This window comes from Dryobates pubescens, chromosome 3, assembly GCF_014839835.1.
Source record: "Dryobates pubescens isolate bDryPub1 chromosome 3, bDryPub1.pri, whole genome shotgun sequence".
NCBI classification, from domain to species: domain Eukaryota; kingdom Metazoa; phylum Chordata; class Aves; order Piciformes; family Picidae; genus Dryobates; species Dryobates pubescens.
Window position 1 is genome coordinate 7,265,058 of NC_071614.1, and position 19,056 is coordinate 7,284,113.

The 19,056-nt window shown below is 45.4% G+C and overlaps 1 protein-coding gene across 6 annotated transcripts in view; it reads right to left on the minus strand.

Moving 5' to 3' along the window:
* Positions 1-692: 692 nt before the first annotated feature.
* The window catches only part of DTNA (dystrobrevin alpha), a 232,385-nt gene continuing 214,021 nt past the window's right edge, over positions 693-19,056 (minus strand). For 5 of the 6 annotated variants that reach the window (XM_054179624.1, XM_054179631.1, XM_054179630.1 and 2 more), the window contains 6 exons: positions 16,071-16,230; positions 12,207-12,296; positions 11,396-11,564; positions 10,288-10,420; positions 7,831-7,875; positions 1,457-1,536 (listed from right to left, as the gene is read on the minus strand). In XM_054179624.1, the coding sequence (XP_054035599.1) occupies positions 7,858-7,875; positions 10,288-10,420; positions 11,396-11,564; positions 12,207-12,296; positions 16,071-16,230 (570 nt within the window). In that variant the 3' untranslated portion in view covers positions 1,457-1,536; positions 7,831-7,857. Of the gene's footprint in view, positions 1,537-7,830; positions 7,876-10,287; positions 10,421-11,395; positions 11,565-12,206; positions 12,297-16,070; positions 16,231-19,056 lie in introns of all 6 variants that reach the window. The other variant, XM_054179629.1, reaches the window with a different exon arrangement.

Sequence of the window (19,056 nt, forward strand, 5' to 3'; positions counted from 1 at the left end):
GCTCTGTAGTCCCAGCAGAGCAAACACTCTCTAGCTAGCAGTCTCACTGCCTAACCCAAACCAGCCAGGTAAGTTCCCTTTCTCCTGAAAAGCCTTTACGCTCCAAAAATACCAACCTGGACAACACTCCAAGTCTGTAACTGTGTGCCTGTCCTTCCAAAACATCCACCCCTTGTCTTGTGCTTCTCTCTCTGACAGCTATGTCTCCATCCAGCTCCCAAAGAGTCTCACTACACATTTCCAAGAGTGCATGCAGAACATCTGGTGGCTGGCTAAGGCAATACACATTCGGAAATCAAAAGAGAACAGTTGCAAGCGCACTTTAAGCCTGTACATTTAAAGCTGAAGGCCTCGAAATTAACATAAAATGGAGGGGAGGAGAGGAGGGGGGGAGGGGGAAGAAGAGGAGGAGGGGGAGAGAGAGATGGAAAGAGCCAGTTTGTTGAACACATGCTTACTAGAGCTAAAACATCAATGAAACAGTACCATGGAGGATTATACGTTAACGTCAGTCAGTTCAGGGATCTTATGGCACCTGTGGTTTATAAACAGCTTTAGCAACGAGTATTTCAAAACATAGTTCACAGTTTTAAGAAGATCTGTGCTGATTTAAAAACTAGATTCTATATCATTTGAATGTCACCTTTTGTATATGATAGCTATTTGGAAAAGCAAAGGAAAAAACCAAAAAACAAGTATATTTACACTAACTTCTATGGCTGCTTTGTTAAGATTACTCTTGAAAGAAACATTCCTAAGTTACACATTAGCCCTAAATTAGAGAGGTCTATTTAAGTGATTATTAATATTGGTCAGGATATCATCATGGTTTTAGTACATTTTGTGGGAGTCTTCATTTAAAGACTTGCAAACAAATTGCAAACACAGCCTGGTACTTTGTTTTGTGGTTGGTTTCTTTTTTTGGGGGCTACTGGATATATACACTCAGGAGGATAACCATTCAGTGTTAAATGCATAATTGTAGCCTTTTTTTTTTTAAGCTTCTCCCATGGAAGAAAAACACCAAAACACAACCCCAAAATGTACAGCGTGTAAGTAAACCAATCTCCTAAAACCTCAAAGTGTTCAGAAATCAAAGCTCTAGCTATAAACAGTATTGTCATTGTAAACTGAAGAGGTTCAATATCATGTGCAAAGGGTTTCTGTGAGTTATTAACACTGCCATCCCTTGTAACAGCAGCACCTCTGCCAGTCTGCCTGCTTCGCCGGTAATGAGCCACGTTACAGAAGATGTAGCTAATACAAGTTAGCTCGAAACAAAAGGTCTTGTTGTCAAAAACACACACCTACAAACTACAACTCTTAGAACAAAAAGTACTGTGCTACAGTCCTCAGAAATTAGTCATGGGATTTATTTATTTGTGTTTATTTTTTGTGTGCCAAGAGACGCTGCACCTCTTGGTTCCACTCCTCTGTCAAGTCTGCAGCTGAGTTTTCTTCGTCGTCTGTCCGACAGCAGCTCTCCTCATCGTCAGTTCTTGCGTAGCTCTCGTTGTCTGTCTGGCTGCGGCTTGCCTGTTGAGAAACGTGGAAGGCAGGCTCTTAAAAGAGGGGCTGGTTTAAGATGCTGCACCCACACAGGCCGAGCAAGTAAAGCCTCTGCCTGCTGCTTTACTGAGAGGAAAAAACCGAAGGAGGATCTGGCTAATTGCTGCAGGTATCCCTGAAAGAGCTAAAGAAGTGAAAATGCCAACAGAAACTCACAGGACACAGGGAAGTTGGAAACTCTTGGCACAGGTGAGAAGACTCTGTTGTGGGACCCTGGGGTAACTGGCTCTGTACTGACAGAGTTGCAGAAATTCCCTTCCATTTTACCCTTCCAGGCTGCTCATTATCAGTAGCAAAACTATGGATTATTCCCCTTGTGCACAGTCACCTAGTTAAGAGTCACCATCAGGAGCTCCTCCTAAGGTGTAAGTCTCACCTTTCATTTACATACTCAGGTATATTTTCCTATGCCTAAAAAGAAATGCAGTTCCTTAAAAGGATGACTCTGCTGCTATAGCTTGCACACAGCCTCATCTGCTGGTGCACCAACCTCTCCTTGGTGCTTCTCCATATCCTGAAGGATCAGTAAGACTTTGAATTCCTACATTAGAGGAACCAAAGCTTTAGCTGGTAATGGAAAACGCTGCTCTCAGATCTACAGTCAGACAATACTGAAAGCTTCTGCTTTTGCCATGTCTGTTACAAAGGCACTGTGTACCCACCTGACCTGTCAGAGTTAAGGAGCTCATCCTCCTTCTTTTGAACTACCTCAGACAGAAAACCCAATTCACATTGTGTACGAGCTGCTAACAAGAGCATAGAAGACCAAACCCTACTGACACGAATTCTTTTCCACTCAGGTCAGGCACAAAGCCTGTCTACAAGATGAGAGTTGAAATACAAATTAATTCATCAAAAAAAGAGTTAAATTAAAGCCAATGGATGGAGAAAGATCAGGTACTTTAGCTTGCTGCTTCTCCTTCCTGGCACCCTTTGATTGTATTAATTATTCACACCCAAATGCCTCCAATTCCTTAACACCTAAGCATCCCAAATGGTATGATGATCTTAATTTACTATCTCCTTGTGCCAGGCAGTTAAAGAAGACCCAGCATTAACATTTGGTGGATGAATGGAAGGGAAACCTGCACTGCCAGTCTAATTGAGAGCTTCATAAAAAAAGTTCTGAGGTACACTTTAAATGAGTTGTTATTTAAACACCAGACACCCATCTGCAATGCTTAAGTCTGCAAAGGGATGTGGAAAGCTTAATAAAGGAACATTTTGCTCTTCACAACTCAGCCAAGAAATGCAAATGAAAGGCAGGGAGGAGGTCAGTCCTCAGCTGCTCGAGACTGATTTTTATTGAATCCATTTCAGGGTTATATAAATAAAGGCACAGCTCACATTTCTTGATGGTATCGTTATAAACCATGAGAGGGAAATCAGAGTGGCTTGTGAAACACTGGATGGGTGAAGATGTCCTGAGAGTGCTGCTAAGGATTTGGGTTTGCTTTGAATTTTCCGGATGAATTACTTCTCTTGGTGGAGCGCAGGAGGGTTGTTCTAAAGTCTCTAAAGGCTTCTCTCTGTTCCCCAGCCAGCCCTGGGACAGGGATTTTCATACAAGAAATAATGAGCACTAACGAGCCTCAGAGCTCTCCATTCACTGCAGCATTTCAAAAATGCCAGAATTGATTTCAATGGGAGACTCAAATGCTATAAAAAGGTTTCTGGACCTTTTTTTCAGTAACAACCCACAGGTTCTTTTCTGTTATTTATCAACAGTGATTTTCATAACCCATCCCTATCACTTGGGTAATTTGAGAGTTAAATTCACAGAGCTAAAGCTCCTTCTTCCCAGTTAGCTTGGTCACAGCTCCTTCACAGCTTTTTTACGCCTACATGCAAAGAAGAGGAGGATTTAAGGAGAAAAATAAAGAAGAGAACCATAAAAATGGGGAGTGAATGTAGCAGACATTTTGGAAGATGACTGCTGTTAGCCTGCTGTTGTTTTCAAAAGGCAAAGAATCATAAAATCATAGAATCAGTAAGGTTGGAAAAGACCTCAAAGATCATCAAGTCCAACCGGTCACCCAAGACCTCATGACTACTAAACTATGGCACCAAGTGCCACATCCAATCCCCTCTAGAATAGAATAGAAATCCAGATTGGAAAAGACCTTTGAGATCATCGAGTCCAACCTATCATCCAACACTATCTAATCAACTAAACCATGGCACCAAGCACCCCATCCAGTCTCTTTCTAAACACCTCCAGGGATGGTGACCCCACCATGTTTCTGGGCAGCACATTCCAACAGCTAACTCTCTCTGTGAAGAACTTTCTCCTCACCTCAAGCCTAAACCTCCTCTGGTGCAGCCTGAGACTGTGTCCTCTTGTTCTGGTGCTGGTTGCCTGGGAGAAGAGACCAACCCCCTCCTGGCTACAACCACCCTTCAGGTAGTTGTAGAGAGCAATGAGGCCTCCTCTTCTCCAGGCTAAACAACCCCAGCTCCCTGAGCCTCTCCTCGTAGGGCTTGTGCCCAAGGCCTCTAACCAGCCTCGTTGCTCTTCTCTGGACACGTTCAAGTGTCTCACAGTCAATAAGGTTGGAAAAGACCTCAAAGATCATCAAGTCACCCAACACCTCATGACTACTAAACCATGGCTTCAAGTGCCACATCCAATCCTTTTTTGAACACCTGCAGGGATGGTGACTCCACCACCTCCCTGGGCAGCACATCCCAATGGCCACAACTCTCTCTGTGAAGAACTTTCTCCTTGCCTCCAGCCTAAACTTCCCCTGGCACAGTTTGAGAATTGTTAGGGTTGGAAGCGACCTCAAGGATCATCTAGTTCCAACCCCCCTGCCATGGGCAGGGACACCTCACACTACATCAGTCAACCAACTCACACCCCTGTGATTCCCTGAGCTTCTGGCATGAAGTCTGTAAGTGGAAGGAAACACACTGCATGAGCTCTAAATGCAGTCAGTGAGCTCTGGGGCTCTATGGCCAGAGAGGCCAGGTCACATCTGGGAAAGGTGACCTTAAGCAGTGGGCACAGCAAATCTGAAACCTATACATCCTTTAACTGTGGGCTAGTAACTTGCCTTGGACCCTGGACCACAGATCCAGCATTCCATCCCTCCCAAACAGTAAATGGCCAGGTCCACATTGCAAAGGGCTGAAAATGTCAGTGGCCAGTGAAAATGTTACCCAGTAAGACTTCTGTCTGGGAAAACCAGCAAGTTGAATAAATAATAATTTAACAATGCATTCATATAAAAAAGAATGGAAGGGATTTGGGGGTTCAGAGTTGGAAGATTTTCCACTTGGTTCAATACAAACTATTAAGTCAGTGGAAAATGTCACCCTTGGCCACTCATGACTTAAAAGGCCACGTCTCTTGTATGCTGTGGACTCTAGACCTGGACCCAGCACTGCAGGTGGGGTCTCAGAGTGGAGCAGAGGGGCATGCCCTCACTTGACTTGCTGTCCACTACTCCTGTCCAGAGAAGGGCAATAAAGCTGGTGCAGGGACTGGAACACAAACCCTATGAGAAGAGGCTGAGGGAGCTGAGGTCGTTTAGCCTGGAGAAGAGGAGGCTCAGGGGAGACCTCATTGCTCTCTACAACTACCTGAAGGGAAGTTGTAGCCAGGAGGGGGTTGGTCTCTTCTCCCAGGCAATCAGCACCAGAACAAGAGGACACAGTCTCAAGCTGCACCAGGGGAGGTTTAGGCTGGATGTTAGGAAGAAGTTCTTCACAGAAAGAGAGATTGGCCATTGGAATGTGCTGCCCCAGGAGGTGGTGGAGTCACCATCACTGGTAGTGTTTAGAAAGAGACTGGATGTGGCACTTAGTGCCATGGTTTAGTTGATTAGATGGTGTTGGATGGTAAGTTGGACTTGATGATTTCAAAGGTCTTTTCCAACCTGGTTAACTGTGTGTTTCTGTACAAAGGATGCGTATTCACTTGTCATAATGTCCCTTTCCCAGGGATTCTGCATTCTAAACAGCTTCTGCTCCACCACCACCATTTTTGCACCCATCCCACAGCTGGGGGCAAGACCCTCACCAGCCAAGATACCACACAGAGGAGCTCAGCCCCAGTAAGGAAGCCCAGCCAGCACCCATGGGTGATATTGGAGTAGCAATCAATCCTGTTCCTAACAACCGGGGGGCCACCAGGCCCCCCGGCCTTTGTTGTCACCACCACCATCACCCAGTGCACGCCATGAGGACTCACCGGTGATGAGAGGAGGATCCCTCAGCCCAGATGGGCTCAGCTTAGGGCTTCTGCCTTTCCTGGGGGGGATTAAAAAGGGGAGTGGGTGGGGAAGACCAAGTGGCCACACCTGGGGTGGGTGGAGACTCAACCAGAGCCCAGGTGCTCTGGGATTTGAAGGGAAAAAGGGGAAGATGTGGTGGGTGAGGGAGTTTCAGGGTGTCAGGTAATGATAGGACTAGGAGGAATGGAACAAAAAATAGAAATATATGGATTCAGATTGTATGTTAGGAAGAAATTCTTCACTATGAGAGTGGTGGGACACTGGAACAGGTTGCCAGGGTGGTGGTAGAAGCCCCATCCCTGGAGGTTTTTAAGGCCAGGCTAGATGTGGCTCTGGGCAACCTGATCTAGTGTGAGGGGTCCCTGCCCATGGCAGGGGGGCTGGAACTAGATCATCCTTGAGGTCCTTTCCAATCCCAACAATATGATTCTATGATTCTGACTGTAGAAAATTCCTTTTTTGACAGGGCTTCAGAAGGTTCCAAAAGCATGCAGGAGATGCATAGCTACACATAGTTGTACACACATTGTTCTTGTTGAAAGGTTATTTTCCTTCTCATGTGAATTGATCTATAACTGACAGCTGCAAGAAAATGGAAGAAGAAAAGGTATTTTTTTTCCTGGCTGTCAATGTTTAGGAAACCCTACACTGTTCATGATTTTAACAAGGCTACTGAGAATGATTGCAACCTGAAGGGCACTGTTAGAAGAATTTCTATGAGCTTGTTATTTGATGTTTATAGTACTGTGACTCTTGCCTTTTATTTGCCTTTCACATCCATTTACTCTGCTTTAGTTGCCAGAGACACCGAGATGGATCCTTTAAAAGTACCTAACAGCTTTCAACACTGAAGACTGGCAGCTGCTTTCACAAGGTCCACACTTTAATATCCACATTCTACTGAGATCAGAAGTTGCAAACTCCTTGAATCAGGGTTAGATGCTGCCACTGAAAATGCCATATAAATGAGGAGGTCTGCTATAAAACATAGTACACAAAATCAAGCAACGTCAGCTCCTGCTAAAGGTGGCACAGGCTAGTTCCCTGCTTCTGCTTATCTGAACATGACCCTGCTCCCAGCTTGAAGTGTTTGTTTGATAGCTGACCTTAGGTTGCCCTCACCTCTGGCCTTGAGGAAAAGACTCAGTCTGCAGCCCAGTCAGACCCTTGTTTAGATTTCTCCTCCCTTTCTGGCCCTGTTACCCCATGGCTCATTGTCGCAGTAAGGTGGACATAACTGTCTCACTGCCATCTTCACAGCAGGGCACTGCAGTCTTCTAGGAAGTCACAAATGCAGAGCCTGCAGCTTCAGATGAGGCAAGAAGGAAATGTGTGGTCTGCTATTTCCTGGGCAAAAGTTCAGAACACCAGGCTGCTTCACAAAAATAGCACAACTGCTGAATTTGGCACTGAGCTCAGTGATGTAACTGTGAGGTTGGCACGTGTAAGGAACATGACCTGAATATGGGCCAGCAGGAAATTCATCTTCTTGCCTTATCTTTGGATTGCCAGACTCTAGCTAGTAGCTGAGTACCTTGAGCTTTGGATTGGGGCATTTTAAAACTTCCACAACACCCTATGTAGTTAAGCAGCTGGTGGATTTCTTTCTTTCATGTTTACCTAACTCATGTTTCACACACTAGAGTAGATGTTCTGGTCTCACTAGAACATGATTTATTTCAGTTATCCTAGGAAGACTAAGGGATTGTAAAGAACTGAACTCAGGTCTCTTGAAATGTAATCCAATTCCTTATCTTCTGGTGAAGTTTTCTTTGTACTGGCTAATATATCTGTCATCATCCCCAGGGATGAAAAGCCCAGGGAAGAAGATAAAAAGGGTGGGGGTGGCTTAACAAGAGTCTGCAGGACTAGGAAAAACTAAACATGATTTAGAGAGATTCCCAGGTTAAAGGAAACAAGTAACATTGTCACATATGCTCAGGCAACACAAGGTGCATTGCAACTGAAATGCACATTAGGAGGGTCAACTCCAAACAGTCTTTTGAATTACAGTGATACTTACTTGAGAGGAGAGAGAAGGATATTGCACTCAACTTTGCAAACTGACCTGTAGGTAACAGAGGACAGAAAACAAGAAGATGACAAATTAAGCCAGTGAGCAGCCAGGCAGTGTATTATTCTGAAGGAAGCCATGCACAAGCCCAGAAATACACAGAGCAATTATGGACCCTGAAAATCAACTCAGTGAAAAGTGTCTTACACAACACATCCAGCAACAGACTCTAACAATGCCACGATTGGCAGCAGGTGTGGGAGGAGAAGCACTGTTAGCACTTGTGCACTAAATGTGTGTTTTCCTGGTCCAGACACTGTGTTATTTACAACATGCATCCAAAAAAAGGAGAGAAAGAAGCCTCCTTTGAGGTTCCCTGTCATGGATTTGCTTGTGTGTCTTGGGTTTTCTGCACATACTTCAAACGCTAATTTAGAGTTTAGCTTGAAAAGCTTGCCTGGAGACAAGGGGACAGGCAGTAACAAGAGTGGGTGTTGACCAGCCACCTTCCATGCTATGCCACATCTACATGTTTTTCTAAATGTGCTGCTTTCACAGGAAATGAGACATTTAATAACATCAAAATGGTCACCATACTGTTACTGAGGTTACCATTCCGTAACCTTCGTAGGAGTTCCTCCCTTGCAGATTTTTTTTCAGCTGACAAATGCATTATGATAGCTACTGCCAGCAGCTTGCTTTTTGGGCTGTTCAGATGAATGCAGTGTACATGTGAATAAAAACAGTGGAAGAGCCTGCAATAAATTCCAGTGGTTTGATGCAAAATGAGAATAGCTGATCTGGCCACTGCTCAACAGGACACCCTGTGCAGAATTTTCCCCATCTTTGTTTTTCCAAGTAGAAAATAATGCCTTTCATTAGAGACTACTCAGTGCTTCAAGTAGGAAATGGAAGAGAGCAGCAAACCGCCACAAGTTAACTGCAAAGTGCAGAGAACCAAAGCCAAGCACATGTCTCAGGATAAATACATGATACAATCCTTGACAGCTGGCACCATTGAGGTGCTCCTTCTTTATAACTGACAATTACTTTCCATTACATCAGCAGTAGCTGGTCATCCTATTCAGAAGTTTAAAGGCTGTCATTCCTGCCATTTGCTATCTTGAATAAAAACATTGTGACAGAAAGACCCCATGCCACCCACTGCTGCCTTAATCCATGACAATTCTACCCCTGTCACCATGTCCTTAATGTCCCTTGCAATGAAATGACTTTTGGCAAGGCCACCATGGCTGTGTAGCAGACCTAGGGAAATCACAACAAGAAGAAGAGAAGATGCTCAGATCAATCTCAAAAGCAGCTGCAATTTTGTTATGAGTCACTGAACTTTTCCTACACAGAGAAAAGACCAAGAGCATCACCATTCCTCCTTACATCATGAGACTGTCAGCCCCAGATTCTTGTCTACACTGACAGGCAGTGGACACTAGAGAAAGACTACCAGAAAAGAAGGCTAATTCTGTTATCTCCCACTAATCAACAGTTTAAAGGATTTCTGCCTAGAAGGAGCTTTTGAGCCTCATTTCCATACACCTGATCTCTCAGTACCTGCTTAATGCCCCTTTTTTAAGCCTATTTATCCTTTTGGTCCCTGTTATACTCTGTAGTGGTGAGTTCCACATTTTATTTGATCACATAGAGGCTTTTACACTTGCTGCAGCTCAGCTCCCAGATAGATGCACTGGGTCTGCCCTCCTACTGGCATTACTACCAACAGTTTAAGAAGTAATGATTTTTATGTTAGGATGACCCAACTCAGAGTAACTTAAAAATTGGCAATAGACCCTTACACCAAGTAGAAGTAGAGACCATCAGGCAGACAGGACAAGCTATCTACAGAATTCCAGCTCCTCCTGGCAGATTTGCTTTACCCAGACTCTTAAACAGCCTTTGCAAACTTCCTCAGGGAGTGTTCAAATCCCCAGGCCTCTCCATACAAGATGTTGAGGAATACTTGGTCATCTGGGGTACAACTCAGATTCTTTCCTCTCCTTCCAGATTCTGACACAGGCTCCACTCGAGCTACAGTTCACACTGCAGAAACCTTCAAGAATGTTTTTTGCTACTGAAGGAAAAAACCCAATCTGAATCTTGACACTAGCAACCAGCCTGCACGATGTAGGGGAATAAGGTCAAAGTCACTTGGTAGGCACTGGCAGAGAACAAGCTCAGAGTCAGTTCTGTCCCACTTGATGGCCTGGTAAGCTTAAGAACTACTGTTGTGTGCTGTGCCTCAGGCACTGTGATCTTCCTGGATATGCACAAAGACTGGCTGCATGTGTGTCTGTAGAAGAGAAGAACAGCAGGAATGTTTGGGATGTGGCTGGTTCAGTAACCGAGAACAGATCATGCCCCAGGAGAGGTTAAAAGGGGCCCTGGGCAGCTATGGTGCATTACTGTTTCTCTCTTATGGAGATACATGGGCAGCTGGTGTCCTTCTCCCACCTGGTATGCCTCATCCTGCAGCTTCTGCTTCAGGTATTCCTCCATTTTCAGTTCATTCTCCAGCTGGCGGACAGAGTCGTTCTCATAGTTTTCATCATCTGCTCTGACGTAGGGGTCTCCATCCTCTGTAACCCTAAAGACAATCATTAATAAACAGCCTCCTGAGATGAATGAGCTTCAGAGTCAATAAAGCTCTCCTCAAAAATGAGGAGACTGGAATACTTTCAGTCCAACCACACTGGGTAGTATTTCCCTGGCAGTGAAAAACACTTCTGCTGTTCCCCATCTCCAGAGGTCTAGTATGGACAAAGTACATCAAGTGATATACTCAGCTGAAGGCATTTTGGGGGTATGGCTTGATGGAAGTTTTGGTTAATATTGAGTTCTCAGTATTTTGACACAAAGGTCAAACTACAAGTAACTGGAAAGATGCCTGTTTAGGTTCTACAAATAAAATGCTTTGTTGATCAGTTCTATGCTTCTCCTCAGTACCAAGTGATAGGATGAGAGGAAATGACCTCAAACTGCCAGGGGAGGTTTAGGTTGGCTATTAGGAAAAATGTCTTTACTGGAAGAGTGGTCAGGTGTTGGAACAGGCTGCCCAGGCAGGTGGTGGAGTCACCATCCCTGAAGGGGCTAAAAAATGCAAACATGGCACTTTGGGATGTGGTTTAGTGGGCATGCTGGTGTAGGTGACAGCTGGACTCAATCTGAGAGGTCTTTTCCAACCCAAATGAAGATTCTCTGAAAAAGCATTCTGGCTTTTTCATTTAAAAACTTCTCTTCTTCCAGTGGGCTCCAACAGGCCCCTCAGCCTAGATAAGCAGGGAACAGAACTGCAGGACATACTAGGGAGCACAGCTGTCCCACAGCCTACATGCTCCCTGAGTGTCCCAGGCTGGATGTAAGACTCCCTAAGGGCAGTCTAAGCCCTGGCCTTTATTGTTTGCAGAGCTCACTACCGTCTAACCATGAAGCTGTCAGCCCTGGGATTTGGCAATTTGTTTGGTAACCATATAGCTGAGAGGGAGAGGCAAATATGACCTGCTGCACGTTGCTTTTCAGCAGAAAACACGAGATGAAGGAGGCGAAGGGAGCAGGTACCCACATGTCACTGCGGAGGGAGCCGGCGGCAGCGGCGCTGTGCAGGTAGCCTGGCTTCCGGGCGTGGATCTGCGCCAGGAAAGCCTTCTCAGACGTGGGGGACGGAACCAGGTCATCAAAGTGAGTCCGCCCAAACTCCGAATCCACATTGCTTTCTGTCTCGCTGCCCACTTCTGTGAAGCAGAAGGCGACACGTGGTTCCATTTAGCTTCCACGAGAGTAAGGATATTTGCCTGCTTCTCTAAGTGTTTCTCTGCCTTTCCAACTTTGAATGCCACCTCCTCACAGTGTACTGTTTGGAACAGGCTGCCCAGAGAGGTTGTGGAGTCTCCTTCTCTGGACACAATCAAAACCTGCCTGGATGCATTCCTGCGTGGACTACCATGGGTGATCCTGCTTTGGCTCGATGATCTGTGGAGGTCCCTTCCCATCTCTAATGTACTGTGACACTGTACCACTGCAGAGCTAAGAGTTTTCTTCTTGTGGTGGGACAGCACAGTGAAGCTTTTGTTTATCTCAGTCATTACATTTATGTGAGAATACTACAGGCTGTATTTTACAGCAGTTCCTGTGTGTTCCACACTGAATGAGATCTCTAAAGAGTGAATCTCACTCCCCAAGTGGAACCCCAAACAAACTTCTCAAAGTTTTCACTGTACCCAGCTGCATCTCAGTGTCCATGGCTTTTAGAACGGCTGTGCTCCAGAAACTGCTTTGGTGTTGGCTTTTATTTTTCTGCCTTTTTCCACATCCATGTGAAATGTCAGTGTGGTGACCAGCCATCCATGACTACCCACCCCGTTAGCCTCACTCACCAGAATTTAGTTCCTTTACCAAAGAAGACATGGTGTTGGTGATTGAATCTGCTGCCACCAGCAAATCGTTTCTTAAGTTTCTCCTTGCACCTGAAGCAAGAGACAGACAAAGCACAGTGTCACCATTCTTCACCAGACATATGTTTTCCTGTTGAAAGCAGTTTTGACCCTGTTGAAAGCTGCCATTGTGATAATTCAGGGTATCAAAGTCCTTATGAGGGACACGTGCAGAAGAGTTTGCTGCAGAATGGCCTCATTTACTGTGTATGCAGGAGCAGAAGTCTATCCTCATGCTTCATTTAATCACAATGCCAGATATCTGGAGATTATTCATTGCCATCAAGCCTGCATTTGTGTGGTGACACCACCAGACCAGGCCTAGAAGATTAAATCCAGCATGAACTCATTTACAGTGTTTGTGGGGGGAGGAGGAAGAAATGAAGTGTTTTGCCTAAGTTCCCAGAGCTCTGGTTAATGACAGCATTATTGCCAGGTTATTTGCCAGATAATTATGGCAAATGTTGAAGAAACACACTTGACCTCATCAAGACTGACATGGGTTTTTCTTTTCTGCTACCTCTCAGCCTCTCCTGTAGCTCAAGGACTTTCTTGTAGATTCCATAATTTACTGTCTCCCTCTCTTTTTTTTTTTTAATAAAGGAAGCACTATTGCCTCTCTAAACAGCCCCAGGCTGCTTTCAAACTCTTTCTAATAATGGATCTAGAAGTGCTTCCCTGCTGAACCTGGCAATATTCCCTTAACCATCAATCATGAAAGATTCTTGTGAGCTGCATGAAATATTCCAACCCTAGGAGCAGGCTGTGGGTAAAGCATGCTTAACTCCCCCAGATCCCAAACATAGCTCCTATTGTAGGTGAATGGTGCCACATCCAGCTGGTGGCCAGTCACCAGTGGCGTCCCCCAGGGATCAGTGCTGGGCCCCATCCTCTTTAACATCTTCATTGATGATCTGGATGAGGGGGTTGAGTCAGTCATCAGCAAGTTTGCAGATGACACCAAGTTGGGAACAGATGTTAGTCAGTTAGAGGGTAGAAAGGCTCTGCAGAGGGACCTTGACCGACTGGACAGATGGGCAGAGTCCAATGGGATGGCATTTAATAAGTCTAAGTGCCGGGTGCTGCACTTTGGCCACGGCAACCCCATGCAGAGCTACAGGCTGGGGTCAGAGTGGCTGGAGAGCTGCCAAACGGAGAGGGACCTGGGGGTGCTGATTGACACCCGCCTAAACATGAGCCAGCAGTGTGCCCAGGTGGCCAAGAAAGCCAATGGCATCCTGGCCTGTATTAGGAATAGTGTGGCCAGCAGGAGCAGGGAGGTCATTGTGCCCCTGTACTCTGCATTGGTTAGGCCACACCTTGAGTACTGTGTCCAGTTCTGGGCCCCTCAGTTTAGGAAGGACATCGAGACACTTGAACGTGTCCAGAGAAGGGCAACAAGGCTGGTGAGAGGCCTTGAGCACAAGCCCTATGAGGAGAGGCTGAGGGAGCTGGGATTGTTTAGCCTGGAGAAGAGAAGGATCAGAGGCGACCTCATTGCCCTCTACAACTACCTGAAGGGTGGTTGTAGCCAGGTGGGGGTTGGTCTCTTCTCCCAGGCAACCAGCACCAGAACAAGGGGACACAGTCTCAAGTTGTGTCAGGGGAGGTTTAGACTCGAGGTGAGGAAAAAGTTCTTCACTGAGCGAGTCATTCGTCATTGGAATGGGCTGCCCAGGGAGGTGGTGGAGTCGCCGTCCCTGGAGGTGTTCAAGGGGAGATTGGACGTGGCGCTTGGTGCTATGATCTAGTTGTGAGGTCTGTTGGAACAGGTTGGACTTGATGATCCTTGGGGTCTCTTCCAACCTTAGTTACTGTGATACTGTGATACTGTGGTAATATATCCCACAGAATCTCTAATCTTCCAGACTGGATTATTGGCAAGATTTGAGTGCTGCAGATGCTTTTAAAACTGCCTGCATGTAAACCAATACATTTTAAAAAGTCTCTCAACTACTAAAGAAGTTTTTTTGTTTGTTTTCTTTTCTTATTGTATCAATTGGCAACTGGTTAGTGAAATGCAAATTGAAGTAGTTAATCTCTCTCTTTACACACACACACACACACACACACACACACACACTCAGCCAGCCACTCCCTCTCTAAAGTCTTCCCAATTTAATCTCTCTGAACTCTTGCAAACACTATGAAAGAGGAAAGGGCAAAGGCTAGAGAAAGCTTTAATCATGCCTGCATTATGTATACGTGGGCAGGCCTCTGTTGGTGCAGAGCACAGAATGAAGCCATTAAACCTCAGCCCACCCGCCCCTTAAAATCCTGCGTCAAGATGTGACAGAACAGCCAGCTTCAAGCTCTTCGGGTCTGACCTTCCCATCTAGAGAATAAGGCAACTAATGACACAAAACTAGGTGTTAATCAAATGCAGCAATTGTAAATATGATCACTTACCTTTCTATACTGCTTTTGCCTTTTTTCTTTTCTTTAACAGAACACATTTTTATGCTTAAAAAGCATTCGCCCGAGGCAGCCTGAGTGTTATTTATGGACTATTTTATTGTGGTCATTACATTATTCCTCTTACTCAGCTCTGAAGAAATTGTCCAATAAGAGCACAGGGATTGGTGGTTCGTATTTCTGCCTGTCTTGACTTTTCTTTTCACACCATAAAGAAGAAATAATTATCCTGCATGTTTCTTTTGCTACAGCAAGTGAAATACCCTGTTATGCTGGGACTAGGAATTATGCCTGTGTTCAAGAGGTGCATTGACTGGCACTTTAGCAGAAAGTTCTTGATGGAATTTCAAGTTCAACCTTGTCTTAAGATACACACTTAGACTCAATTCCCATGAAAATCAAGGGGAAGGTGCAGGAGAGTGCTGAACTGGCCTCCTGGGAGCAAACTCCACTGACACTTGATTTGTACCAGGGAAACAAGGGGGAAAAAAAGTACTCAAATAAAAATTGCAGTGAGTAAATATTTTAGGAGAGCAAGACCAGAGAAAGAGGAACTATTTCATTATTTAGATCACACAGACTGTTTCCTTTCTTCAGTATTCAAAATAATAATCTTTGGCTTTAGAAATTCCAAACAGTTTACAATTTGTTGCAACTTAATAAAAGAGTGGAAAGAGGCACGGTGCAGCCTACAGCAGTTCTCTGGAAGCACAAAGGAAGGGTTCATCTAGGCTTCCAGATTTGATTCCTGGGTAGTCTAGCTGGACCTTTCTCCAAGGCCCAAAGAAAAAGGACAGGGCAAAACAGTCACAAGCTGCATCATGAGATGTTCCAATCAGATACAAGGAGAAAAAAATTATGCCAAGGCCATGGAAAATGTGTGCCAGAAGTTAGTTATCCAGAACTCAACTACTTAAGATCCTGAACAGTCTGATCTAATTTTGAAGCCCTCTTTCGTGGAGCAGAAGAGCACGGTGACTTAGAAAAGCTGTTTCCACCTGAACTACTTCTATGATTCCTGTTCCTAGGAAGGTCTCTATTTAAAACCAAGCACAATGACATAGCCTGGCTGAGGTCAATAGCAATTCTTCTTCTGGTTAACAGAGCACTGATGACTGGTTTAAGTGCACCAAAATTCCCTCTCACCACTAAATTTGTCCGTCAGTTGGCATCATTGTCTGGTTTCTGCTTACCTGCTTGCTTTGACAGCACAGTCTGATGGCTGATAAAGTTGATTTTCAGGGGCAAAACACAGCTGCTGCAGATTTTGGTTTGGTTTTCTTTCACTGAAGGCAACTCAGTAGCTCAAGATCATACAGTCATTAGCCACAAGAAATAAAGATTCTTCAAACAGTCTCTGAGTACCCCAGACAAGCTATTAATGACACTTACTTTGTGCAAAGGCTTCCTGCACATCTCCTCCCACCCCGGTCAGAGAGTCCTGAGGTGCATGGGTTGGGGTAGAGCAGGCAGAGGCAGACCTGATGGGCATTGGAATCGGTCGACTGATCGTGTGGCTGGGTGAGGAACGTGGAGAGCCAGCCCCTTGGGTCTGCAAAACAATCACAGGGGGTTAGGCAGGTCTGTGGAAGAGCCCTTGCCTGCTGTGCTTGTCACCCATCCCTCAGCTCGAGGGCTCATGCTGTTTGTGAGCAGTTGGGCCGTGTTAATTTCCCTAAGAGAAATTTCCTGAGGTCAGTTGTTAGTGGCCAGCAAGGCTTCCATGTAGAAAAACAGTTAAGTAGGAAAACATGAGTCAAGATCTGACTTCCTTTGAGCATGGGAAAATGTCAGGCAGCTAAATGACAAAAAAATGCAGAGTTAATAACACCAAAGTACTCTGCCCTCCTGCCTCTCTCTCCCCCCCAGTTCACACAACCCACACAGGCTGGGAGAATGGAAAGATGCAGGCACGGCTGTGGGCCCAGGGACTGGCCCTTCCCTCAGAGCTCTGCTGGGAGAGCAGATCCCAGCCCTGCCCTCCACCTCCCTGCAGGAGAAGTTCATGGTGCATGCACCCTCTCTGTCACAGAAAGCCTGAGACTTGCAATAAATAATCCAGCTTTCTGCTTTTTGTTCAGAGCTGGAGAACTATTTTAAGCCACTCTTAAATCATGCACTATGAAGCTGTTCGCTCTTCAGGACACACTCAGGCACTCCCAACACACTGTGGGGATAGGGCAATATAAATTCCTGCTAGGGGGTTCAAGCTGCTGGAAGTGCAAAGGTTTTAACACCAGTCATATAAAATGTCATGCTGTTAGCACCTCACAGTTAGTGTCACTTAGCTGAAATCCAAGTGGGCTGTACAGAAATAGTCATTTTTACAAACACAGCTGGGCAAGGGACACCAAGAGACAGTGTCCTTTCCCCTCCACTGCTTCAAACCCCCTGGGAATGTGCATCCACATAAAGGAAATACAACTGCTGGAGCTCACAGCAAGCTGCACATGGCTTTGGACCGAAGACCTGTGTTTGGTAGGTGCCAAGGATGGAGATGGCTCCAGTGCTGTTTAAGGGGAGCTGCAAGACATGCCCCAGGCTCTTTCCAGAGAACAGTAACACAAGGGCTAGGCTCTCCCTCATCCTGCATTTATTCTGAGAATTCAGGAGGATTTCTTAATTCATCCCACAGCATTTATTTTGACTCCTGTAGTGGCTGCCACTGATATGGTTGGGCAAATATGTTCCAAACCAGACAACAGCAGCCCACTGCAGCAGGAGTGCAACGCTGCCCTTGAGATTCCTATGAATTCCTACCCTGGACCATAAATAATGTATCAGAATACTCAGCTATTTGTTCTTTTCTCCTATCACTTCTTTCTAAGAGACATTATCACCAGAGAGACATCAAGGGCAAATTAGGTTTATGAGGAATAAGCACATAACTGATGGGAGAATGGAGGATTTAATACTTGTAATTTCCTTAATGATTGGTTTTAGAACATTTAAATGATGGATGAAAGGGAAGTTGAATATATAAAGGACAGCTGCTCTCTTGTTCCTGGAACTGTCTGAACTCACTGCAGTGGAGATGCAGAGCTCCAGTCTTCCAGAGGCAAGGCACAGAGCAACCTGGAGATGCCTGAAGGTCCTTGGAGGTTGCACTCCTTGCACATCAAGCAGGGGATCTGGGTTCTACAGTTATCTCCTTTCATGCCTGATGGGGAATGTTTCATCCTCTGTGAAACAAATTTGTGACAGAATTTCTGGTTCCCATCTCCATCTTTTTCTTGCCCTTTCTCCCTCAGCTCCCCTTTGCCTTTTCACTTGATTCTGGGGAACACCAACAACGGTGGGAACTTTGAGAGAAGATGAGGGAAAAAAAGGGACCACATTTGCTTCCTATAGTGAAGGAACATTTAAGGAATGAACGACAAACCAGGCCTTTTATTCACTAAAAATAACAGATGCCTGCCAGTGCTTCTTTGCTGGAATTTTCCCACATGAGAAATGGAAAAGCTGCTGCACACCAGTTGTTACCCTTAGTGTCTGCTTTGCAGCCATGACTGAGATCTTGTGTTTATAATAAACAGTGCTCTCTTATCTGCAGCTTTCAGCAGTGGAATAAACTGGGAAGCACGGAGAGATGAAGCATTTGGAGTCTCTTGTCCAGTGAAATACTCCCCTCTTTTTATACTGTTTGGACAGTACCAGGCAGAACTGATGAATACTAAGTTGAAACAGAAGGATATCAAGAAATGCCTAATTTCACAGAGATGAGCACTGCAAGTATACTTTACTCATTCAGCGCCAGCCCAGCCCAAATTTGTGGCAATGGAGTGCTGTTAGGATTTGATTCCTGCTCAGTACTTATCAGGAGAAATATGGTTTCCACAGGCTAAAGCTTATGGCCTGAAACATGCTATGATAATCAGTAGTGACTTCTTGGTAACCTCAGCTGAGAAACTGAGCACCAAATTGCTCCCAAACCTCAGCAGCCCCACCAGGACTAAAGCATGCTGAAGGGGGAGCTACCACAGCCACCACAGATATATGGAATCAGAGAATTGTCAGGGTTGGAAGGGACCTCAAGGATCACCTAGTTCTATCCCCCTTGCCACCTTACACTAGACCAGGCTTCTGTGTTATAGGTTGGACTTGATGACCTCAAAGCTCTTTTCCAACCTGATTAATTCTGTATTCTGTAAAGCAGGGTCACCCACAGCAGCTTGCCCAGATGAGTTCACTGTATTATTCCTCCCTGTGCCCAGGACCCTACACTTCCCCTTGTGAAACTTCATGAGGCTCCCTCCACTCACCTCTGCAGCCTGCCCAGGTCTCACTGAATGGCAGCACAGCCTGACTGGGTGTCAGCCACTCCTCCCAGTTCTGTATCACCAGGCAAGTGGCTGAGGGGCCACTGTGTCACTCCATC